At 36.6% G+C, this 26,344-nt stretch overlaps 2 protein-coding genes across 10 annotated transcripts in view; one reads left to right on the top strand and one right to left on the bottom strand.

Moving 5' to 3' along the window:
* The window catches only part of glrbb (glycine receptor, beta b), a 42,928-nt gene extending 42,336 nt beyond the window's left edge, over nucleotides 1-592 (bottom strand). For 2 of the 3 annotated variants that reach the window (XR_012389476.1, XM_073921337.1), the window contains exon 1: nucleotides 319-574. The gene's annotated coding sequence lies outside the window, so the exon portion shown is untranslated. 3 annotated transcript variants of the gene reach the window in all.
* The window catches only part of pdgfc (platelet derived growth factor c), a 298,659-nt gene that overhangs the window by 167,768 nt on the left and 104,547 nt on the right, over nucleotides 1-26,344 (top strand). Inside the window, exon 1 of one of the 7 annotated variants that reach the window (XM_683962.10) lies at nucleotides 18,689-19,381. The exons of the other annotated variants lie outside the window; for them this stretch is intronic. Within the exon in view, the coding sequence (XP_689054.4) occupies nucleotides 19,270-19,381 (112 nt within the window). The 5' untranslated portion in view covers nucleotides 18,689-19,269. Of the gene's footprint in view, nucleotides 1-18,688; nucleotides 19,382-26,344 lie in introns of those variants that run through there. 7 annotated transcript variants of the gene reach the window in all.

Genomic DNA, 26,344 nt, shown 5'->3' with positions numbered 1-26,344 from the left:
CTTGCTTATATTTTCTGTTCATGCAAATTCGTAAAGGTGTAGTAGCGACCTGTGGATGCTTTGAGCATCAAGTTGAAGAAGTTCCATTCAGGCATGATATAAAACAAAGCAGGTTTACGGCAGCAGATGGAGCGGGAAAACACAGCAACAGCGTCCTCCATGACGACGAGGGGGTTGGGATGATGATGTTGATGATGATGGGGGAAATACAACACGGAATGACAGCGTTTACGCGCGCCGCGCCTCCCTCAAGCCATCGGGCACATTTAAAACACTCGATCGCTCTTTTTTTGCAATATTAGGTGTGGTTTCACTCACCATTTTAGTCTGGTAAAGGTTGTTGTTCCACAGATCCGCTGACAGTGCAATCGGTCGTTAAACAGCTTTCATGACCAGTCGCTTTCTGTATCGCATTCTGCTCCTCGTTCCCTCAGTACGCGCGAATCCTTGAGATGCTGTTCATTACGACGCCGTTTTTCTTATCTTTCTCAATTTGAATAACCTAAACAGACTCTACATTCGCGCTCTCCTATTGCTTTGGTAAAGGGTTGCCAAGATGGAGCCTTGTGTGTGCACCTGTCATGCAACATGCGCAGTAGCAAGCCGTGCAAGGACAGAATTAATCACAGCAGCATCACTGGAATATAATGCAAGGCCATCACACTTTCTCTGCCGTTTCAGCACAAGTCTGTTCCTGAAAGTGATTATCACACGCTATGTTTTGTATTGTGTCTTTGTTGCGCTTTTGTAAGAAGAATGCGTTAAAGAAGCTCCACCACAAGGACTGAAAAGCCATTAATGCAAGACAGGGTGATAGTAAGATAAATAAACTCATTTATTTGTGTTTAGCAAAGAAAATGACAATTGCAAGAAGAAATAATGATAGAAAGCATACAAAAAAGTAATTGATATTAAATTAGGTGAGTGCAAAATCAATGCACAAACACAATATGTATGTATTTTGTATATTTTGTATTCATGTAAGTCAATCAGTTATAAAAAACATTATTGCATTGATAAAAAAATAAATGTAAGGAATCAAAGTAAATTTTAGAAAGCACAATACCAAACTTTAACATCAGAAGAGAAAAGATAACATATGATAATGACCATTTGGACTTCCCGGAAAAAAAAAAAACTGTCTATGCATTTCTATTTGAAAATGAGAAGAAATATTATCTGACAATGCACACTGCACACAATAAGTTAGGGATTTTGTTATTTACATGAGTGCTTTTCCTATTTGCTCTGAATTGTAATGATAAGTATGAAAAAAGTCTCCTTTAATAATACCAATAATTAAAGAGAAGAAACACCATTTTTATTAGTTTGATATTTATTACCCCACGAATATTGACAATAAAAAGGAGAGCCCCAAATAACAAAAAATGACAAAGTCAGTAGTGGGTGTTTTCACAATTTGCCACAAGATTGACAGGGACATCTTATGCTCCTCACTAGCTTCATGATGTTGTTCTGAGGCAATGCTTTCCACTCTTCCACAAATGCTACACAAAGTTTTGCCAGGTCACGTGGGGGGTGCGGTACGATCATCCAGTCTCTGTTTCAACTGGTCCCTAACGTACTTTATGGGGTTCAGGTTAGGGGACATTGATGGCCATACCATGAAGCACTCCAACTTCTTGAAGTCGAGCTGTGACATTTCTGCCACATTACATGCCCCCCCCCCCCCCCCCCCCCCCTCCCCCCCACCCCAAAAAAAAAAGCATTTGAGCATGTTAATTAAAAGATATAACGTCTGTCTGGAAGATATATGGAAAAGGTAATATTGTGTCTGATAATATTTCTTTTCATTTTCAAATAAAAATCCAAACTTTACATAGCTTTTTTTGTAGTACAATATATAATCATTTGTTAACTTGTTCCTACCTGAAAGAACAGTACTAAGAAAGCGACATAAAACACAAGTCTGCCAGCCAAAAGACACAAGGTGTGGATGTCTGTATTTTTAAGCTCATCGGGAACTGGCTGCCTTTTGTGGAATGTAGCCCTCAGGTACAATCCCACTCTGAGGCCAAATACACTCTCATTCGCAAGTCAAACACTTCCTCAAAAGACAACACAAACATTAAGATGTGAGCTAAAAGCAAAGCTCAGACACATTTCTCTCCCATGCTCTCCAAGGGTCCTGGGTGGGTGAATAGTGTTTAGATTAAGTGAGAAAGAAAACACAGACATTCACAGATTTCCACAGGGCACTCTGGCGTTCAGCGGAGGTCCAAAAACCTCAGGCATTGTTCCTGTGAATTATGCGCAATACTACACCTCCTTCATAAGCTTAGTCAGAACAAAAGATGCCTTAGACTCGGCTTTTCATTGAACGTATTAATAATATGTGGACATAAACTAAATTACTGATTAATGTTGGTTGAATTAAAAACCCCCGACAATAAATGACCAAGAACAAAGGGAGGCTTGTTTTCAGAAAAAAGGCTAGCGTTTGGCCAGGAGCCACTGAGCTGATGGACAACGCAGCACCGGTCCAAAAATATGTCAGTACGTTCTAGCAAATCGAATGTGGTATATTATATCTGGCATGCAGGCTCACTTCACTATCAGTCTCCGCACACATTCCTGCTTTAAAATGAAAATAAAAGCAGTCATAGGGTGAAAGTACCACTTTGCCTTCTCAAAGACACTTCTTTTTGCTTTGTGACGGCGTGGAGTTTTCAAAAGGCGGTTGACAGGAAATCCAGGGGCCTGAAGGAATATCAGGAAAACCGTGATGCAGAATAACCAGGATTTTGAGTAGTCACCGCATATAGAGGCTTGATGGATTGAGACTTGACGTCTTAGAAAGTGACTGATATCCTAGGTTTTCAGGCAGTTTTATGGAGAAGTGAAATTTTCTTTGTAGTGGTTTGAAGTTGAGATTTTAAGTGCATCAAGTTGAAATGTTACATACTGTAGGTCTATAGGGTATATGTGGAGCTAGTGTTTTTCCCATACTGATAAACTTCTGGTGAACGGTTAATGTGACTTTTTTCCATTTTATACGGTTCTTTTTACAGGATGGATGTTGTAATGTAATTATAATACAATCAGTTAAATAGACTTTGTCATTCATTTAGTTGCTCACGTGTAAAACGAAAAACGGTTTACTCACAGGCATCCGTCAGAATCGTCAGGCTAGCGCAGAAGCCCCATTAATTATACTGGGGTAAAATTTTCATATTTTACAGACATGGCTGGGAAAAATGTTATGTAATGCAGTGCTTCTTGTACAATCTGAGACCCACTTTATAGCGGATATCACTTAGCCAGTGGATATCGCTGATTTTTAAAGAAAACAGACCTTAAAAGTTCAGATTTTGCAATGGCGTAAACAGTTCATCAGAATTGCTGAACTCAGGTTACTGAAAAATTAAAAGTCTTTAAAAGTACCCTGTTGAGAACAAAATGTGTCAAAACATCTCAAAAGTAACTTTTTTTCCTTTTTTACACTTTCGTTGATACAGATTTCGGTCCCAATTTACATTGTGGCCACAACTACCATGCACTTGCATCACAGAATAAATACAACGAACTTATTCATAATGTATTGCAGAACACTTCTTGAGGTAGTATGCGGGTAGGGTTAGGGACAGATTTGGTGGTTTGGGTGGATTCAAAGGTGCTGTATGTAAGTTTTTGACTCTTCTAAAGCATAAAAACACCATATTATGTTTGCACATATTTAAGAAACATGCCAAATGCACATATTAATCTGAAAAACAGTGCTGAAGTCAGTTATTCTGCTTTGCAAATCGGTTTTCTGTGCCGGAATGCTGTCTTTGTTTTGGTTTTTTAACCTGCCCAATGCCACTTTAGCAATTATACTACAGCATCCTGAGTTACCATGGTGGAAAACCGCATATTCCATTCATTCATTCAGAAAGGATATGAATGCATGTGTCCATGACCAAAATGCGATCTCCAGTGGACAGTAGCAGACGCAGACGCAGATTCAGAGTTCGACCTGAGGTTATTTATTAGCAAATTATAGAAATATCACGAGCATAAACATTAGGTGAGCAGGTTACATTGTAACCGTGTGTCCTAACAACATTCTTCGTGACGAGATACGCAGTGATTAACAATTTTGCTGTTTGCACCAGACGAAACACATCAGAAATTTGATTACAGCCATTCAGAAGCACAGAATATGCACTCACTCACGAAATGGTAAGGGTTAAAATCTATCTACATATTAAACCTCTTGCACAATATTAAATGCACATGTTGAATCATGTGTTGGTTTTTAGTCATAGTTCTAAAGTTCAATTTTACATGGTTTATTTTATTTTCAAGATATGAGGTGAACTATCTGCTGCTTCTTTCAGTATATGGCAATAAATGTCATGTATAATGCCATTCAAACTCACATTGTTAGCATTTAACTCTGATTAAAACACATGAGGTTTACCTGCTTGAGGTGATCATTGTCAATTTTCTGTTGTTCACCTGTCAGAACAAGAAGCTGTTTCTAATATATCAATTCGAGGTATTTGGTTAGGACAAAAACTCCTTTTAATGTGGAAAATATTCCTTCTATCGGGTGCTGTTGCTTTTATTTACAACACGATTTAAATCACTCGCTCCTGTCCATCTGGCTACCTGCACTTGTGTTTGTTTTGATCCAGGAGTGCAATACCTAGTTCAACCACTGTTTGTCAAACTAACATACTGCTCTTTTAAGTGTGGGTTGAAGTGATGGTCAACAGTTTAAATAAAAATGTAATTACAGATGTAATTATATGCATGTATTAAGTCAATCAAATAATTAATTTCACTGTAAGTGCATATTAGTTAAGGCCATTTAATTTAAAGTGAGACCCAGATTTCTTTACCAGCATTGGTCTTATACCAATTTTTTATTTTATTTTATTTTTTAACCAGTTTGGATTTTAACCATTTACATTACATTTATTTCATAATGTCACTGTTTTTTTCTATGAAGTCTGTTATTTTTTATATACTTACACTGTAACAAATGCTGGGTCCCACACAATCCCTTCATGTTGTTCCAGCACAAATCAATTAAATTAACTTCAATGTGTTTACAAATTTAAGTGCATTGAACTTAAAACAGTTAAGTTGTGTTAAAAAAAAACTTTAAATTAGTAGTTTTAAATAGCAACAACAAAAACTTATTTGATTGTACAGCTAAATGTGTATTTGCAGTGTCACATTAAAACACAATCAATAACATACTCATTTCTTAGGACACATTCAAAACAATCTCTAATACTGTATGCAAACCAACCAACCGCATAATAATTTTTAATCATTTGGCCTGCAGAAAATTTGACCTCCTCTAAAGCAGAAAATAGGAAGAAAAGGGATCATTAATAAACTTGTGAAAGGAAAATAAATATAAAAAATACACCTTTTACAAAAATTGGGGCTATTTGCATTAACACAACCAAAATATCACAAGAAATGTACAAATTAAAAGCCTCAAATATCACTACAGAAGCACAAGGGTTAAAGAAGTTAGTGTTGACAGAGAAGCACAAGAAATTATCGGAAGTGTATTAATAAATCTGTCTCACATCTATGTCTCATAACAATGTCTATTTCAAGCATTCGCACTTCTCTCGCCAAAAAAAGCGTGACATCCTATAGACTCACTCATTCGTTTTACAAACATTTTATCGGATAAAATCTGTCAGGTTTATCCGTCTAGCGAAGTACAGGGTGCAATAATTCCTTCAGTCGTAATTGCAGCTTAAGGAGAGATTTTTACTTTCCCTTTTTATGTCTCTTGGAAGAGACCCAAATGAATCAAAATGAGCAGGTCAATAGCTTTTTCTCACATTGGAACCTGACCAAATCGTAGACTAGAGGAAATTTACAAGGAGAGAATTTACTCACCTGACAAATTACATGAACATTTAACAGCTACAGTTGCTCAGTACAGTATAAATAGAGATCAGATGGATTAAAACATAAAACTTTGAACGTATTATGGCAATCATTCCTCTATTTGCAACTCAGTGTCATTACTGTAAGTGCAAATGCCTTATTTGTGACAAATATGGAAATGTACTCACTATTTAATGAACCTCAAGCAATTCAAAACCTTTATGACTTTCTTTCTTTTTTTTTTTTGGCTAAACACATAAGAAAATATTTTGAAGAATCTTAATAAGTGGCCCACTGACTTCCATATACTGAAAAAAAAATGACTTTTTGTTCAAAATACTTCCAGTTGAAGTCAGATTTAATAAGACCCCTTTGAATTTTGTTTCTTTTTTAAATATTTCCCAAATGATGTTTAACAGAGCAAGGAAATTTTCACAGTATGTCTGATAATATTTTTCTTCTGGAGGAAGTCCTAAATGCTTTATTTCTTCTAGGATAAAAGCAGTTCTTAATTTTTTAAAATACCTTTTAAGGTCAAAATTATTAGCCCCTTGAAGCTATTTTTTTCAATAGTCTGCATTACATTATAAACCACAGTAGAGGGCAAATTCTTCTCATACTTCAGCCTCCACATTAAAGTTCCTGAAAGCAACGAAGGTCAAGGTGCTCTAGGATTGGCCAGCCCAGTCACAATATATGAACATTATTGAGCATATCTGGGGTAAGATGGAGGCGGCATTGAAGAGGAATTTAAAGAAATTTGATGAACTCTGGGAGTCCTGCAAGAACGCTTTCCATGAACTCATGATGAACTCATCCCAGATGACTTTATTAATAAGTTATTTAAGTCATTGCAGAGATGTATGGATGCAGTTGTCCAAGCTCATAGGAGTCACACACAATATTAATTATTTTTTCCTCCATAACTTTATATACAATGTACAGTACATTATTTCTGTTAAGTGACACGACTATTGTCTAAGCAAAGTCAGGCCTAACTCTTCTAATTAAATAATTAAAAATCAAAGCATGATCATATTTTATTTTGGTTAAATAAGTTTAATCTAGAGCCCTTTATCTTTCATATAAGCACTTCTGATACCAAACAATCAACTAGAAGTCAAGTTATTATTTGTGGTTTCTAAAATTGTACTTGTTCCTTAAACAGCAAATGCTTGGCTACATAATAATTATTTTTTCCTTGTGTTCAACAGAAGAAAGAAATTTAAAAAGATTTGGAACAAGTGGAGAGGGGGAGTAAATGATGACATACGATTTATGTTTGAGTGAACTAGCCTTTTAACCCTTGTGTTTGTTCAAATTGACTACCTATTCGTTATGTTCAACAGTAAAAAAAAAAGACTAATTTTACCTTTTCCCAGCACGCAAAACCACCAACAATCAAGAGTGCATGACTATGGTGGCATGACTTTGCAATCAAAAAATGTCATTATAATGGAAGTCAATGGGGCAAAAACAGCCCCGAACATAATGAAAGGGTAGTACATTTCCCAAAATATGTGTCAAAATAAGATTTGTCACTAAAAATCATTCCATTTGCTGAAACACAAAGAAAGTTGTGGCTAAATTAAGACTCAAAATAAAGCAAAATATGTTTAATGTTGCATTGTAAACTCAATAGAAACCCTTTAAAATGGAAATACAAGATTAACATAACACTATAATTTATAGAAATAATAAATAAGAAAATCACCAGCATGTCACTGCTGATGCGTTTCCTGTTCTGGCCAGTCTTACGTGTCATTTCCAGCATGATGGATATTACCCTGGACAGAAGGTGACATGACGTTTGTTTAGTTTAGTTTCCTCCGTGACCTCATTGCAAACAAACAAAGATGATGTTCTCGCTAATGCTACGACCGGATGCTAACTCGGTGTTTGCTGGCCAGACAGCCATTGACCACAGTGACCTCTTCTTCCAATCCTCAAATATCTGCCTTGTTTGTAATTTCACTGTTTATATAGATTCAATATCAAAGTGACTCACAGGACCACCATGAAAGCATAAAACACTGTAGCGTGTCTGGAACGAGGCAACATAGCAATCTGCTAAACCCCCCCCCCCTCCATATATTCAGAGAGAGGCAGATTCTTTCTGGCAGAGGTGCTGACATCTGCTGTAGGTTTTGGGATGGAATATGATACTCTCCCATAGTCTGCACATGACCTCCAGTCTGGCAGCACCACATACTGCACCTTTCCATTTTCCGTTCCTGAAGGATCCATAAGCAGTATTTCCTTCATACCTAGAGGTATAATTCTGTAAAATGAAAACATTGGCCAATTGTCCTGTTTTTGCTTGTCTAGGTTTGCTTTCTGGCATTTTCAGAAAGAAGACGAAAGTAACTTTTGCTAGTCTGTTTGTCCAAAAGATCATAACTACACCTTCCTTTGGTGTGCATTAATTTCTAATAATTCAGTGGATGGGAATGAATTTTTCCCCTTATACTGTGGATTAATACACCACAAGACTGTTCAATTTTCAAAAAATATATTCAATTGAATTCATGTTTATTTCTATAGCGCGTTTACAATGTAGATTGTGTCAAAGCAACTTTACATAGAAGTTCTAGTAAATTGGAACTGCGTCAGTCCAATTTTCAGAGTTGATGTTCAGTTTAGTTCAGTCCAGTGTGGTTTAATTTTCACTGCTGAAAGTTCAAACACTGAAGAGCAAATCCACAAGACCCAAACCAAGCAAGCCATTGGTGACAGTGGCAGGGAACAAACTTCACCAATTGATGAAAGTGAAAGAGAAAAACCTGGATAGATACCAGGCTCAGTTGGGCATGACCATTTCTCCTCTAAATGCCTGGTGCATTAAGGAGTGTGTCTTTCAAATCCATTATTTTTTTTGTCCTCAAAACACTCTTGTGTATAACTAATATCAATTAAGCCTCTGTTTATATTTCGTAGAGGTCAAATTATGGATAATTACACATTTGCACAATGCACATTCTTTAGGTGTGCATTATTTTTTAATAATTAATGGGATTGGTGTAAATTATTCCACTTACTGTTGGTCAAAATTATTAGCCCTCCTGTGATTTTTTTTATTTTATTTTATTTATTTCAAAAATTTATGAAATGATGTCTAACAGATCAAGGAATTCTTCACTGTAATTCTTATAATATTTTTTCTTCTGGCTAAAGTCTTATTTGTATTATTTCAGCCAGAATAAAAGCATTTAAATAAAAAAATAATAATTTCAAGGTCAATATTACTAGTCCCCTTACGCAATATTTTTTTCTGATTGCCTACAGAACAAACCGGTTTTATACAATGATTTGTCTTTGTAATTACCCTAACTTAACCTAGTTAAGCATTTGAATGTCACTGAATACTGGTATCATGAAAAATATGTATATTTTGTTATTACATAAATGCGTGTGTGTATATATATATATATATATATATATATATATATATATATATATATATATATATATATATATATATATATATATTATGTAGTCATCATAGCAAAGGTAAATGTTTGTTTGTATATTTAAAAATGTGTTGAAAAATTGTACTTGTACTAAACAGAAATTATTGAGGTTGAACAAATATACAGGGGGGCTAATAATTGAGGAGAACTAATAATTCTGACTTCAACTGCAATTAACACTACATGACTTTGTCAGATGTTGTATTTCAAAAAACAATTATCTGGTTTCTGTCCTCTAAACACTCTTGTGTATTACTAATTTCTTTGCATTCCAAGCTTTTGTTGTTATTTCCAGAATGTCATTTCAGAGGTAACAGAGGCTTGAGCCATTGATCTCAGACTAATGCAGCTATTATTAAAGCATTTATTAGAGAAAGACAGGGAAATCAAGAGATGGTTGATGCCTTGTGAATTACATAAATCTGTGTGGCTCTCAACCAGACACCTTTTCAGCAGTGCTGCTTCCAGAAGTTTTTTATTATTTTTATTATTCATTTTGTTCCCAAAAGGATTTGAAAAATTCTTCATTAAGCCATTATAAAGTATAAACCAAACCAACAGCTACAAGAAAAACATTAGCAAAGTTTTAAAGAAAGAAGAAAATCTGACAAAAAAGGGAAAAGGCGCAATATGTCTACTTTGCTTTGCTGAGGAAACTTTGCTTTAATACATTCCCATAAAGCTCTGCAAATCAAAACCACACAAAATATTCCTTTATTAAAGTTATTAATTGTATAAATAAAAACATTGCATTTTAGGATTATTGCATAATATGCACAGAAAAAGTTACATTTACTGAGAGGAAAGGGACATGATTACATCATTTGTTGTGCTCCATGGGAATGGGCAGAGTGAAAGACCTCTGAAAGATTGGTGGGATTTTCTGCACAGCATGGGTAATGTAGTTTACTGAACAAATACCTGCTGTTAAACACAGTTGTTTTAAAAAATATGTTTATTTAATGGGCATCAGTGGCTCAGGGGTTAGCACTGTTGCTTCACAGCAAGAAGGTCACTGGTTCGAGTCTCGGCTGGGCATATTAGCGTTTGTGTGTAGAGTTTGCATATTCTCCCCATGTTTGCGTGGGCTTCCTCTGGGTGTTTCGGTTTCACCCACAAGTCCAAAGACATGCGCTATAGGTGAATTGGATTAACTAAATTGGCCGTAGTGTATGAATGTGTGTGTAAATCAGTGTGTATCCACTGATACACACTGAATACTGGGTGGCATCCACTGTGTAAAACATATGCTGGAATAGTTGGCGGTTTATTCAGCTGTGGCGACCTCTAAAACAGAAACTAAGCCAAAGGAAAATAAATGAATGCATGATTGAATGATGAATTAATGTGAACAGATGATTTGAACATTAAAATTCCTTAATGACCTCAGAGCTCACAATAATTGTTTCATCGAATGCGTTTTTAGGTAAAATACTTGGGGTGCCCGACTGTTGCGCTCTGTGGGTTATCGTAGATGCTTAATAAACAGCAAGTTGTTTGCATTATATGAAAATGTCAAATAGTGACCAAAAATGTAAAAAAATAAAAATAAAAATAAAAATGAAAATGAGGGTAAAGTCTAGATTTGATACGCAGCCGGCCGGAAGTGCAATATGCACATCAATATAGAAGCATTTTTTTATGACACTGTAGAACAATAATTAATATTTGTACAGTATTTTGACGGTTGGGTTTAGGGTGGGGGTAGGCATTAAACAATACGATTTATTGGGTAAATTAATAGGTAGCATAAATAATAGTCGATACAAATACTGTTTTAATGTTACTGTGACAGTTAGATTTAGGATTGGAGTGGGGGTAGACATTGATAAAATACAATAAATGGGAAATTTAATAAACTATATAAATAATTCTTGTTGCCTTCTGGCCGCAACCATATCCAATCTAGCAACGACTGAAGGAGAGGCCTTTTAATTCTTACGATTCCCAAATATTCAGTCTAGCATTCAACAAATGTAGCTCAGGTATCCAGTAATGCACAGGTGTCAAAGCCAGTTCCTGGAGGGCTGCAGCCCTGTACAGTTTAGTTCCAAGCCTGCTTCAAAGCAGTTACATCTTTTCCGTTCAAAGGGAAACGAAAAGGAAAACATTAAACCAATATAATTATTGCTGCCATTTACAATAGATGAGGAACAATAAGACCCAAAAATACTATTTAAGTGTACTTGTCTTGTTTATTATAAACAAGCTATGTGTTTTTAAATGTTTATGGAAAAAATAAGGTTTCACACAAATGTAGAAATAAGACGATTTCACAAATTATTAATTTAACAAAGTTCAACAGATATAAAGAGGACAAAGATAAGGGGCTAAGCCAAACAAAAGAAAAGAATAAAACAAAAATCAACCAACTAATCCATTAAAGTTTTCCCCTAGAACAGCAAAATAAAACAAAAAGTAAACCTTCAACATCCGAGACGTCATATCTTACCCACTCTCTCCTTCCAAAGCAAAACTTACAAGTAGCACAAATACGTAATCTAGTGTGTACAATTAAAATAATGCTGCATGTGCGCCATGTACATCATGTGACAGATCTTACCTATTGCCTCTCCTCCGCCTAGATCAATGCACAGATAGGATGTTCACACTCCAGTTCTCGAGAGTTTAAAACAAACGTTTTAATTTACATGGCAAACAAAGTACACCAACAGAAGTTAATCAAACAATGACGAATCAAAGCTAAAAGGGGAAGAAACAGACACAGAAAACAAAACACAAACACAGCTCAAAAACACAGCTCAAGTTCACACAAAACGCCAACTATCACAAACTGATACTACGTTTCCCTTATATAGTGTCCCACCATCCTGCAGCCCAACAATTGGAGCTCTCCACAATTGCATCATCGTCCATGTCCTGAATGATTGACATCAACACAGCCAACCCGCGTATCCTAAAACCGCAAAACGAAACCAGCTAAAAACGAAACAACACTCCCCAAACTGTATAACTTCATAAATGTAACAAACGCACTTACCTGTAGGTGCAAACAAGCCTGAGGGACTCAATTAGTTTGATCAGGTGTGTTTAATTAGGGTTGAAACTAAACTGTGCAGAGCTGCGGCCCTCCAGGAACTGGCTTTGACACCTGTGCAGTAATGGAAGGCCAAAACATTTTGATCACTTCCTAGTGGTTCTGATAATCATGCAGACTTAAAATCTTCTAAATCACATTACCTTCACTTGCACTGTTAACAGTCGGCAGCTAGCTCTCTGCAACTCTAACAAGGTCACCCACTGAAGCTAAGCAGTGCGTGGATGGGAGACCACATGGGAAAGCTTGGTTGCTGCTGAAAGTGGTGTTGGTGAGACCAGCAGGAGGCGTCATCATTTGGATGAGATGTTAAACCGAACTGTTAAAAATCCTAGGAAAAAATCCTTCGAAACAGAGTAGGGGTTTAGTTTGCCCACTGGCCTTTGTCCATCATGGCCTCCTAACTATCCCCACATCATAAGTGGCTTCATCACTCTGTCTCCTCTCCATCAATCAGCTGGTGTGTGGTGTGCCGTCTGGCGCAATATGGCTGCCGTCGCATCATCCAGGTAGATGCTGCACACTGCTGATGGATGAGGAGATTCCCCCCTATGTGTAAAACGCTTTGTGTGTCCATAAAAAGTGCTATATAAATGTAAGGAATTATTATAATTAGTGTTATTTGTAAACCACACAGTATTTAACTGTATTTTACTGTAGGACAGTTACTGTATGCAGTATGTTACTGTATTTTAAAGTTTCATTGTGAAAATTACTGTATTATTTACACTAAAGATACACAGTTATGTAAATACATACTGCAAGATAAATGGTGCTGTAAATTTTAAAAACAGTTATTTTGCTGTAATTTATTTACAGTAAGTTACTGGTGAACTGCTGCTACAGGAAATTGTTATCCGTGTGTTTACAGTGGAAACGAGTCGTGCATTTTTGCATTCTGTGAGATAAGCTTGAAAGCAGTTGGCACTATATAAAATGAAGATATGCAATGCTCATCTTTTTATGTAATTACTGATGCTGACACTGCAAACATGCAAATAAGCACATTAACCCATCGTTTAGATATGTGCTGAAATAGCAGCTTATGAATAACCAGAATTTACAGTTAAAACCTGGCTAAATTATGAGCCGTGTGACAGGATTCCTTTTTCAGGGGGTTGTTGAATTTTTAAAGTGTACTTCAAATGTTCATCTTTAATTTAACGTGTTACTTGTCATTTCCTTTCAATTATTTGTTCAACTTCCTGGCAGTTTCTGAACTAAAATCTCTCATTGTTTCTGCCCACTTTTTATGCCACACAGTGCAACAATAAAATAAACTCAGAAATCTGATCATATCAGCTAGATTGAGATCTCCAGCTTCCACGAGCTCCTGGTTTCAGATGTTTTCCCCCTTCTTCTGTAGTGGTCTGGGGCTGAAAGTGAATTGCTTTGCCATTGCATCATTTGTCTGAGAGAATCACTTCAATGTGTGCCCTTCTCTGATTGTTTAGTCTGCCGTAGAAATCTACACCTAACAGGCACGTAAGGAACACATTGACAACAGGGAGATGAGATTAACCACATGAAAAGACCTTCATGGGCTGATGCTTTGAGCGGGGAGAAGGAAATAACTTACACAAGGGGAGTAAGTGCACTGTCTGCAGCTTTGATTTGACAAATTAAGAAGTCTTTAGCATTTCCCTTAAGATGCTTTAGGCATTGTTCTGACTTCACCATGATGAAATGCCAAAGCAAATGATGAAAAGGTATAGACGCAAGGACTGACACAGGCCACAACTTGTGATAATGATAGTGTTAGGCCTCATTCCAAATGGACACACCCGTTCAGGAAGCCTTTCCTTTAACATGTGCAGCAGTCATGAGCTAATGATTAATGCATTTTCAGGACCGTTTACTGGGGAAACGGTAAATTGACCAATTTACAATACAAATGGCAAAAGAGGACAAGCTGACAAAGTAGGCTAAAACTTCAGATATTTAAAAATGCTGAGGTTTCTGTGAATTCTTACGCTTGTTTTTACTATACTCAAATACACTACCTGACAAAAGTCTTGTCACCTATCCAAGTTTTAGGAACAAAAAATAATAACTTGACCTTTAGTTAATCATTTGGTATCAAAAGTGGCTCATATGAAAGCAGTGGCGTAGCGCAAAATGCGGAGGCCCCCCTGCAGGGATCACCGACGGGGCCCCCAGATGAAGGCGGGGGGGTGGGGGGATTGGGGGTTGGCAGAGCCAGAGATATACACATATACCTATGATCGGGAGTTATCCTGGATGTTAGTATGTAATTTTTTTTAATTATGAAAATTATAGTTTTACATCACTTTTCTACATTGATGGATCAGTGATCGCACGGGCATTCCTGACAAAAAGCTTGTGTTTGTGTGTACAGAAATGTACTATTCTCCCTCCCTGTTGAACTTGATCTAATCCGTGCACACAACTCCTCTCCTGCTTTCACTTCTCATACTGACGGAGGGAGCGATTTGTTTGTGAATGAATCTCCGTTATGAATGACTCGTTCACTAGCTGACAATAATACAAGTTTCTGGCAGCGCAGCATGTCGTTGTCATATTTCTTTTGCATTGTTTGCTGATTTTATTCAACAAAACTAGCATAAGCCGAGTGTTTAGTGCAAGTTGGAGCTGCTTTGCCCATGATGAATGCAGTAAGTGACTGTATTATCATCAATAACTCTACTGTTTAGCACAAATTTCAAAACATACAAAAACATAAAAAACTTAATCTTACCTATGAAATGTTCTGCCTTTGTGCTTTGTTTTGTTTGTTTGCTTGTTACTACACTCGTAGACAGCGCTAAAGTCCCGCATCTTTACGTAATAATACTGTCTTGACTAGTGCGGTTGAATGACATTTGTCCTGGGAGCACTGTACCAATGTGGCGGCGCTATTAACGCATGCTCAGGGTCCCTATGCGATATCTATTGTATATATCTATGTCACAAATTGAGGAGTGGGGAAATGAGGCGGGGTGGATCGACAATGCGGGGAATCCTTCACAAACTGAGAAGCGATCACTAACCGAAAGCGGCGAGAGCGTCAAAGTAGCCAGAAGTCATTCATTTTTTAACGAGAACTGGCAGCGAGAAACAGCGGCGCGTCTTCATTGCCTATGACGCGGTTCGGCGGCAAGCAATCAGAATGAAGTAGTCCACCTTGAGAGGAGTTCCGAGAACAGTTCTGTGAACTTTGGTTCCGACCACAGTTGTGACCAAGATTTTGATTATTGCGGTTCCTGGATTTTCAATCATTGAAAATCGAGACGACGTGGGGCCTCCTAATCACGCGGGGCCCCCCCGCGGTGCGTGCCCTGCGGGCCCGTCTGCTACGCCACTGTATGAAAGGCAAAGGCCTCTAGATTACGCTCATTTTATCAAAATAAAATATAATCATGTCTTGATTTTTCATCATTTAATTAGGACCACAAGGTCTGACTTTGCTTAGACAAAAGTCTTGTTACTTAACGGAAATATTGTACAGTATAGAATATAAAGTGATGGTGCAGTGGAAAAATACCTTTTTAATATTGTGTATGACTTCCTTGAGCTTGGACGACTGCATCTATACATCTGCAATGACTCAAGTGTTCTTGCAGGACCACCATAGTTCAACAAGATTCTTTGGATTCATCTTCAATGCCTCCTACTTCATTTTACCCCCGACATGCTCAATAATGTTCATGTGTGGTGACTGAACTGGCCAATCCTCGAGCAACTTGACCTTCTTTGCTTTCAGGAACTTTGATGTGGAGGCTGAAGTATGAAAAGGAGCGCTATTCTACTGAAGAATTTGCCCTCTCCTGTGATTTGTAATGTAATGGACAGCACAAATGTCTTGATACCTCATGTTGATGCTGTCTTCCACTCTGCAGATCTCTCACATGCCCCCATACTGAATGTAACCCCAAACCATGATATTTCCTTCACCAAACTTGATTGATTTCTGTGACAGTCTTGGGTCCATGCAGGATCCAATAGGTCTTCTGCAGTATTTGTTCTTTGAAAAAAACTCAACCTTCTTCCACTTTTCCAAATGATCAACTAGAAGTCAAGCTATTATTTGTTGCTCTTACAACTGGGATCAACAGCAAGACTTTTGTCAGATACCTGTAGTGTATGCTCTTAATTAAAATCACAAAAAATAAATTATCATAATTTTATAGTTGTAAGAAAACCAATAACTATGTCAAAACTGTCCACAATGTGTAGTATGAATACAATTTCCATTTCACTCTTGTCCTTGCACTCCTTACATGTTCTTTGACCGATGATAAACTGAAACAACTGCAAGGATTTAGATACTCAGGCGTCGTTATGCTTTACAGATGATGCTATAATGCAATTTACTGTAACAATAGATATACAGAAAATACATGTATCTTTTCAGAACAATTTTACTTATTAGAAACTCATTAAAATAGTCTATGTAAAGACCAAAGTAAAGCCTCTTAATACTCATCTTTTTCATTTATATCTTTATACTTGTATATAAGTCAGGTCAATTCAACCACATGTACAGGGCATACATTCATTCATTCATTTTCTTGTCGGCTTAGTCCCTTTATTAATCCGGGGTCGCCAGCAAACCGCAAACTTATCCAGCAAGTTTTTACGCAGCGGATGCCCTTCCAGCTGCAACCCATCTCTGGGAAACATCCACACACACATTCACACAAACTGATACACTATGGACAATTTAGCCTACCCAATTCACCTGTACCGCATGTCTTTGAACTGTGGGGGAAACCGGAGCACCCGGAGGAAACCCACCCGAAGGCAAACTCCACACAGAAATGCCAACTGAGCTGAGGTTCGAACCAGCGACCCAGCGACGTTCTTGCTGTGAGGCAACAGCACTACCTACTGCGCCACTGCCTCGCCACAGGACATACAGAGAATAGAAATTGCGGTTAATGCAGACCCTAGGTGCCCAACATATAATGTTAATTTTCTCCAATTTTCCCCACAAGTCCAAAAACATGGTATAGGTGAATTGGGTAGGCTAAATTGTTTGTAGTATGTGTGTGAATGAGTGTGTATGGATGTTTCCCCGTAGTGGGTTGCAGCTGGAAGGGCATCTGCTGCATAATATGCTGGATAAGGTGGTGGTTCATTCCGCTGTGGCGACCCCTGATTAATGAAGGGACTAAGCCGAAAAGAAAATGAATGAATGAATGAATGAATGATTGTACAAAAATATTGTGTCAGGTTTATTTTGTTTAATGTCATAAACTCTCACTTATTATTTAACATTATTTAATAGGTTCGCTAAGTGTACTAGTTCATTTATAATGTAAATGTAATGTAATGTGTATTTATATAGCGCATTTATCATGTATGGCCATACATCCAAAGCGCTTCACAATCATGAGAGGGAGTCTCTCCACACCACCACCAGTGTGCAGCATCCACTTGGATGATGCGACAGCAGCCACAGGACAACGGCACCAGTGCGCTCACCACACACCAGCTATTGGTGGAGTGGAGAGACAGTGATAGAGCCAATTTGGTGGAAGGGGATGATTGGGAGGCCATGATCTTAAGGACCAGTTGAGGGACTTTGGCCAGGACACCGGGGTTACACCCCTACTCTTTCACGAGAAGTGCCATGGGATTTTTAATGACCACAGAGAATCCAAAAGACAGCACCCACTGACAGTGTAGTGTCCCCTTCACTTTTACTGGGGCATTAGGACTCACACAGACCACAGGTTGAGCGCCCCCTGCTGGCCTCACTAACACCACTTCCAACAGCAACCTAGTGTTCCCTAGTGGTCTCCCATCCAGGTACTGACCAGGCTCAGCCCTGTTTAGCTTCAGTGACTAACCGGTCTTGGGTTGCAGGGTGATATGGCTGTGGCATTTACACATAGTTATGTGTTACACTGATTAAGGGACCCTTTTCACAGATATTTTGATGTTATATTTCAGTAATTAGAATTTTTCATAAATTATTATCAGTTATTTATAAAACATTGAACATTTACATTTAAAAAGCTTTTATTTATATAAAATCAACTCATTTATGTTGATGCAGACTCAAAAATGTGACATTTATCTGAGCTCATCAAAACTACAAATATATATTAAAATAATAAAACTCAAATGTTTCTTAGAAGTGATTTCTGAATGCATTACATTTTATGTAGACCTACTTTTAAATAACTTAATCGATCGACAAACTGACGAAATGAGTCTCACGTCACTAATCCATATGCTCGCTCTCTTTCTCCCCCTCAGACACACACACACACACACAGAGAGAGAGAGAGAAACATATAAACTTGTGTGGCGGTGGAAATGTGAGAAATCTAGTCTTTGACTCAAAGCGACGGCAGCACCAGCAGCAGTTGTGAATGGTCCCCGCCTCTCCGGGGAGTTTCCTCCGCGGGGAACTTTTACTTTATGCGCAGCACCTGTTGTGTCGCCAGTCGGCCGTCTGCGCTCGCCAAACTCCTGGAGCCTCCTCAACACATTCATCTCCTTCACTAAGTTGGACGCTACAAGTGGCATTTACCCAGAGCCGGGCGCTATGTTTTGCGTAATGCGAGTGGACTATCTGAGTTCGCGAGAGAAACACTTTACAGACAGACAAATGTATGTTGCGCGTCTCAGATTTTAGTTTTCTCCAACTGTCCCTGTGTTTAGGCGAACAGGTGTGCGCTCACTAACAACTATTAATGCTTAACTTTGCGCAGACGCGTCTCGGAAAACTTTAGAAGTTTTCGCTGCAGAAACTCTGGCTGATCAGGATTATGTGGACTTTACTTTACGCGTGCCCCTTACAGATGTGTCCAAAGTTGGATACGCGTCTCACGAACAATATTTCTGCATGGTGATTGAAACAACGCATACTAAGTGCACCGACAGCCACCATTTATCCAAATGATTCCGTTGCTTCTGTTGATTGTTATATCGTCTCTTCATCAACATGAGTCGGTGGCGGAATCGAGTCACATCAGTAAGATTCACCACGCCAGCACGAAAGAACAGAACGGTAAGTTCAAAGAGTCATTTCTTCATCCGCGCAGAGACTTCTGCATGGTGCTGCTGCTTTAACTTTTGAATAGCCATAACAAACCCTTTTATACATATTCCTTTAAATGCATTATTGCTATTTATTTTATAGCACTGTATAATTAATTATAACCTATATAAATTTGACCAATATTTGACTCCCATTTAGACCAAGCACTATATTTGTACTCTTGAGTTTTGTGGGACTTCTGATGGCGCTGCATTGAGTTCATGTGCAATGAATGGCAATGGCAAGCCTTTTTTACATTTATTACTTATGAATTACTTTTTAAAATATTGACTGAAGATAATTGTAGCTATATAAACATGTTACTCATTTGTGTACTATTAAGTAGATACAAGTGTCTGTTATGCCGCACTACTAAAATTGAAATATCAACTTTTTTTTAATTGTCAGTACTAGTAAAACTGAGGCAAACTAGTAATAGTTGCTTAATAAACACAACTATTATAAACAGAAATTAACTATTGTAATAACCCTTTGACCCTCTACCAAACGGTTGGCCATGTTTTTACTGTTTTAAATAATGACTTTTAAGTAAGAATCAAACAAACATAATCCTGTTGCACTACTACTCTTGATTTTATTTTTTTAGTAAAAACGTGTTAAATGAGAATCTGGAATATTTTATGGCATATACTTCGAAAAATTAAGATGATTTGGTATTCAATAATGTTTTATTTTGATTATTTTTAAATTAGTCTTACACTTCATATTTTCAGTTTTTTATAGTATATGTATTAGTTTCAGTACATTTACTGTACCATAAACCAACATATCAACCATTTGGTAGAGGCTGATATTTTAGAAATTATGGGATGTGTTGGGAAAAAATGTGTGTTAACTTGCAACATTAGGACATCTAGAAATATATATATTTCTAGACACTTTTTTTCTAGACATTTTTGTTATAATTACCTTAATAATTGTTGCGGTGTTGTCTTATATCAATACTTAAATGTAACAAAGTACTTTAATCAGGACACTGTACTGTTACCAATAAAATATTATAAATAAAACTGCATTAAAAGCCCTTTTTGTATTACTGACTAGGCCTGCAAAATTATCTAAGATTAAAAAAAAAAAACTGTTGAATGTTATGTTTTAGTAATGATGAGCAGCGTTGATTAATTTATGTTAATACATAATTATATAAAACCTATTTTGATTTCCAGTTTTTAGAATTGAACAAAAACGTGTGTGATTGGTTATAAAGCTCATCAGTTGGGGGAAAGACTCCATAAAAAGTAATCTGATGCAATATGTGCAACTCTTTTAATATGAAATTAGCTGCATTTTTCATTAATTTTAAATATTTCAGTTCATTATTTATTTTTATTTTTTTTTTATTTAGACTATTAGTTCTTTATCTTGAATGTTTTGGGTTTTCATTTGTTTCCATTTTGCCAATAATCTTTTTCTAAATCTTTTTTAATGTAGTGTCCAAAAATATACTAGGACCTACTTTTGCAATAACACAAAAATATCGGTCACACTTTATTTTGATTGTCTGTTTGTTAAGTTTCATTTACATTGCAACTTATTCTCATTAGATTATAAGTAGACTGTTAGGTTGGGGTTATGGTTAGTGTTAGTTGACATGTACTTGCAAAGTTTCTTATAATCAGTTAAATGTCTGTTGAAGGAGCAGTATCAACAGATATTAAGCAGACAGTCTACTAATACTCAAATGGACCATCAAAATAAAGTGTTACCCAAATATATTATTAGCATAAGTAAAGTAACAAGTGTAGTAACAAAACTATGTAACAAAAACTAGGTATTAATTAGTGTAGGGCAATACATGTTAAAACAGCTTGCCATAAATGGTCACAATTTATGAGGTTCACACAGCATTATGCTTAGTAGGAAGTTGAAGTTACCTTTGGCTTTCATGTGCACGAAACGCACATCTGTATGTGTATTTAAGAGAAAAAATAAAGCTCCTGGTAACTGGGTCCCCTGAGAAGGGATTTCTCTCTGATCACAGAAAGACCCCATTCATGAAGTGTGGGGTGCCCTGGGGCCATGTAATTTGCTTTCCTCTAAATCCCACCAAAACTCACAGGTGAACTTAAAAAAAAAGGAGAATGATAAAAAATAAAGCAAAAGTTGTTTAAATTTAACGTCTATTTGCTCAGAAAGTATAATGTCAGTGTTGTAAAGCAGGCGTTGGTGGGGACAGGCAAACTGTCGCCCATTGCGCACCATTAACAAAATGTAAACTACTGCTTGTGTTGACTTAGGCGAGGGAGCGCCCCTCACTGTGTCAGGGGTGAAGCAGAGTGGAAACATCTTGCAATCAAACAGCTTCTCCGGGCCCACTATCAGAGCTTTCATTGTATTATCATTCTTTCTCTAAACTGTGCAACATGCAGAACATGTCTACTGGGAAGCAATGCTTATAAGAAAATCCAGTTACCATTTATTCATGTTGGTTGAAACATTTAAGACATGTCCTAACCTTCACAAACACAAAACTCTGATTCTTTACAATTCTCTGAAAGAGGTCATAAATAAGTATACATAAATATAAATAACTTTTGAAGTGCATCAGAAAGGTTTATGACATTTGTCTAAAACTGTTAACTAACACCTGTTCTTGTCTTGGGACAATTTTATTATATATATATATATATATATATATATATATATATATATATATATATATATATATATATATATATATATATATATATATATATATATATATATATAATATAAATTTTTTTTTTTTTTTTTTTGATCCACTTCAAATGTTGACTACTATTCTATATATTAATCAACTGGATAATCCAAGTCCAAGCAGAACTTGGACAGTCAAAAAACCAGAATACGTGTAGTTCACTATAGATCAGATTACAAATTGCTTTATCTAAAAATAGCCTTATTTTTATTATGATGAATCATTTTAATTTAGGCATTAGTGCACAATTTAGGCTTTTTATTGTTGTTTGGTACATAAAAACAAATCTTCATCAATAATCATTTGTTCTCGCGCATCAAGCAAGATTGTAAAAAATGAATTTTGTAAACATTGTAAGATTTTTAATGTAAATGAAAGCCAAAATTAGACCTGTGCATCATATAAAGCAATCATGATCGTTCAACATGTGGCTGAAACTAACTCATACACTGTAAAACCCAAAAAGTTAAGGTAGCTCAAATCATTTTAGGAAACTGATTGCAACAAATCATTTAAGTTTAAAAACTAAACAGTACTGTGAATTTAATCCATTTGAGTAAACAAGGCAATTTGAGCAAGTAAAACCAAATAAATTAACTCAAAACAACTGAGTACTGTAAAACCCAATAAGTTAAGGCAACTGAAACCATTTGAGAAAACTGATTACTACAAACCATTTAAGTAAAAAAAAAACTAATCTATTTGAGTACTGTGATTTAAGTTGAAGTAATGAGGTATTGAATTAACTCATTGACTTCAACATCGAGTTCAAAACTCTTTTCAAATGAGTAGAATTAACATTCAGGAAATTTTGAGTTAACTAAACTCATTTCATTTGATAAAGACTGTTGGGTTTTACATTGTGTGGATTAAAGGTATAATCTTTTTATGAACATTTAAAAACCTCAGTGTTTTATTTTAATAATAATTCAGTGTAGGAAATAAAATCTTAGATATGATTTAAAAACATTCATTTGTGTTACAAAAAAGAGCTAGTCTCATGGTGTTCTCAACTTGAGGTTGTGTAACCGATGACAGAAATAATTTTCACATGAACTAACCCTTCATCATCTTTGTCTAATAAATGTCAGTCTTAACTGAATTAGCAAGTGTGATATTCCACATATCCAGTCCTCCCAGGTTAGAGATTTTATGCCAGTGAAGACCCTTGTGAGTGCCATTTGATAGGGGTCTTTGGCTGCAACGGCACCTTTATTCCCCCATGACTTAAGAATGGAGGTGAACTGGGAGTGAGCTCTGCCAAGGGTCTCTGAACGGGGAGTCTTGTTCTCCGGCTCTCTTTAATTGCCATAACAGTAGATGCTCTGTCGCGGCCGGCTCTGCTTGGTGTTGATTGAGGCAGTTCTTCACCGCTGATCTGAGGCTGGTTTTATTTCGCAGCTGCAGCGTGAGGTTAAGGTCAGGTTAAAAAGATACTCCACCAACTTTTTCAAGTTAACCTCAATAGATAGTTTGCCAGCCCACAGGTCACCGAGCCATTCACCCGGTCTCATAAATGCTTTTTGGATGCTTTTTAAGTTCTTTCGCTTCAGCGGTTTTCATACAGAGATTTTTATTGTGAGTAGGAGGAGTTGATAAGGGCGGCTGAAAGATGTTTCCAGTACTCCGTTTGTACTGGGGACTCAAATGGCAGTGCTGCTGTTCAGACTGACTTGACCTTCAGAAGATGATTCATGAAGTCATTATGACTGACTCTGCTGAAGGTTAGTCTGTTTACTGGACAGGGTGTTATGGCTGCACGATAGATCCCTTTCACAAGAATGTTATGACGATGATGAACGGTCATCATCGTAAATCCTTAAAAGTTTTTAATATTTGGATTAAAAGAAATGAATAAACATTTAAATGTGCTATATCATCTTTGCATCAAAAAACAAATCACTGCATAGGCTCAGTGGTTAGCACTGTTGCCTTGCAGCAAGAAGGTTGCTGGTTCGAGTCCCGGCTGGGTCAGTTGGAATTTCTTTGTGGAGTTTGCATGTTCTCCCTCATGTTCGCATGGGTTTCCTCCAGATGCTCCAGTTTCCCCCACAAACTAAAGACATGCGGTATAGGTGAATTGGATAAACTAAATTGGCCGTAGTGTATGTATGTGTATGGATGTTTCCAAGCACTGGGTTGCAGCTGGAAGGGCAACCACTGTGTAAAACGTGTGCTGGAATAGTTGGCTATTGGCTATGGTAAGGGACTAAGCCGAAGGAAAATGAATAATTACCTGTTATGTGAAGTGTTTCTAAAGCAATGTCTATGGGCAGGACAGTATATTTGACGTTATTCTCTATTCTGTCTGCTGTTGTCAGTCTCACTATGAAAACTTCCACTACTGAGAAACCCAGAAATGTGAAAAGATTTTCATACACATTTTGTCAGTAAAACTCAACAGTACCTGTTGTGTAATCGGTATTAAATCTCCAGCACATGCTTTCAGATGGAGCTCTGCGTAAACGGTGGCTCTTTGCTGCTACATCTGAAAACATGTGAAAATAGAAGATAAATGATGAAGTCATTTTGACTGATTGTGCTGAAGGTTATTCTGTTTACTAGACAGGGTTTTATTGCTGCACAATGGATCTGTTGGATGGATGGTCATCCTCATCGTAAATCCTTGAAAGTTTTTTATGTTTTTTAAAAAAATGTTTGAATATTTATTAGTAGGAATTACCTGTTATGCGAAGTGTTTCTAAAGCAGTGTCTATGGGCAGGACAGTAAATTTGACGTTATTCTTTTTTCTGTCTACCATTATCAGTCTCACACAGTTTTTTTTTATTTGTCTGAAAGTCTTGATAACACTATTGTTGAGTTTTACTTTTATTATTTGAGCAAATAGGATTGTCAAATAAATATTTGTTGTACTTTCCCATTCACTGCGGTCAAAGTTAACCAAACTTTGACGACTTCTGCTACTGAGAAACCTGGAAATGTGAAAAGCGTCCATTAATCGAAGTTGATTTTCATGCACATTTTGTCAGTAAAGCCTGTTGTGTAATCGGTATTAAATCTCCAACACATGCTTTCAGATGGAGCTCTGCATGAACTGTGGCTCTTTGCTGCCTGCTAAATCTGAAAGCATGTGAAAATAGCACAATAATTGGTATGTTTTTACTCCAATCTTGCCCTATAACTTAAGTTGAGATTTTTAAATAATCTATTCAGTGAGATGATTTTTGTGATTGAGTTTATTGGTCAAACTGAATCAATAAAATCAGTTAAGTTCTCTGCTCAGTTTTATTTGGTTGTTGCTAGAAGGGATACAGCGGTAACACTTTACAATAAGGTTCATTAGTTAATGCATTTACTAACATGAACTAATCATGAACAACACATGTACAGCATTTATTAATCATAATTGAACATTTACTAATGCATTATCAACATCCAAGACCATGCTTGTTAACAATAGTTAATGCACCATGAGTTAACATGAACTAACAATAAACTACTGTATTTTCATTAACTAACGTTAACTAACATAAACAAATACAGTGGTAAATGTATTGTTCATTCTTTGTTCATGTTAGTAAATGCATTAATTAACATTAACTAATGAACCTTATTGTGAACCGATACAGCTGTGGCCAAAAGTAAATGAGAATTCTTTTTTTCTTAAATGATCCATTAAACGTATTTTATTAACATCTAGCCTTACCCAAATCCTAAACTAAACCTTCACAGCAATGTAAAAACAGTAATTTTGCTATATTTTATGAATGTTTTCCCCAACCCTCACAGTAATGTAAAAATATCAATTATTGTTGGACAGTATCATAAAAATTATGCTATACTGATGTGCATATCTGCAGCTGTATGCCATCTAAACTTTACCATTTGATTCCCTGTGCCTCTTCTTTGTGGTTTATTTGTAGTTTTGCATGAGAGCACCACCTGGCCTTCGAAGGAAATTTACTGGTGATCACAGAGCCATATTTCCATGACAAGATGTGCATGAGAATCGCAGCTTTTGCTGAATCACAATTTCATTTCAATTAATCTTGCAGCTCTAGTCACGTTGCTTTAAGCAGTATGCTCCTTGTTATACAGCTCAGAAGTTCTTTAATATGAGCGACTTATTGCTCATTTTTTAGACCCTGCTGTCAGTAAATGTAATTTGTCAGGTCAAAGGACATGATTAAGTATGTATTTTTTTTTCTTCTTTATATCTTAGCGATTAGCTGCTTTAATTTGACATGGCAAATTGCAATGGTGAACCCTGCAA

Source organism: Danio rerio, chromosome 14, assembly GCF_049306965.1.
Source record: "Danio rerio strain Tuebingen ecotype United States chromosome 14, GRCz12tu, whole genome shotgun sequence".
Taxonomy (NCBI): Eukaryota; Metazoa; Chordata; class Actinopteri; order Cypriniformes; family Danionidae; genus Danio; species Danio rerio.
The sequence above is the reverse complement of the archived record's forward strand: the minus strand, read 5'-3'. Positions and strand labels throughout refer to the sequence as shown.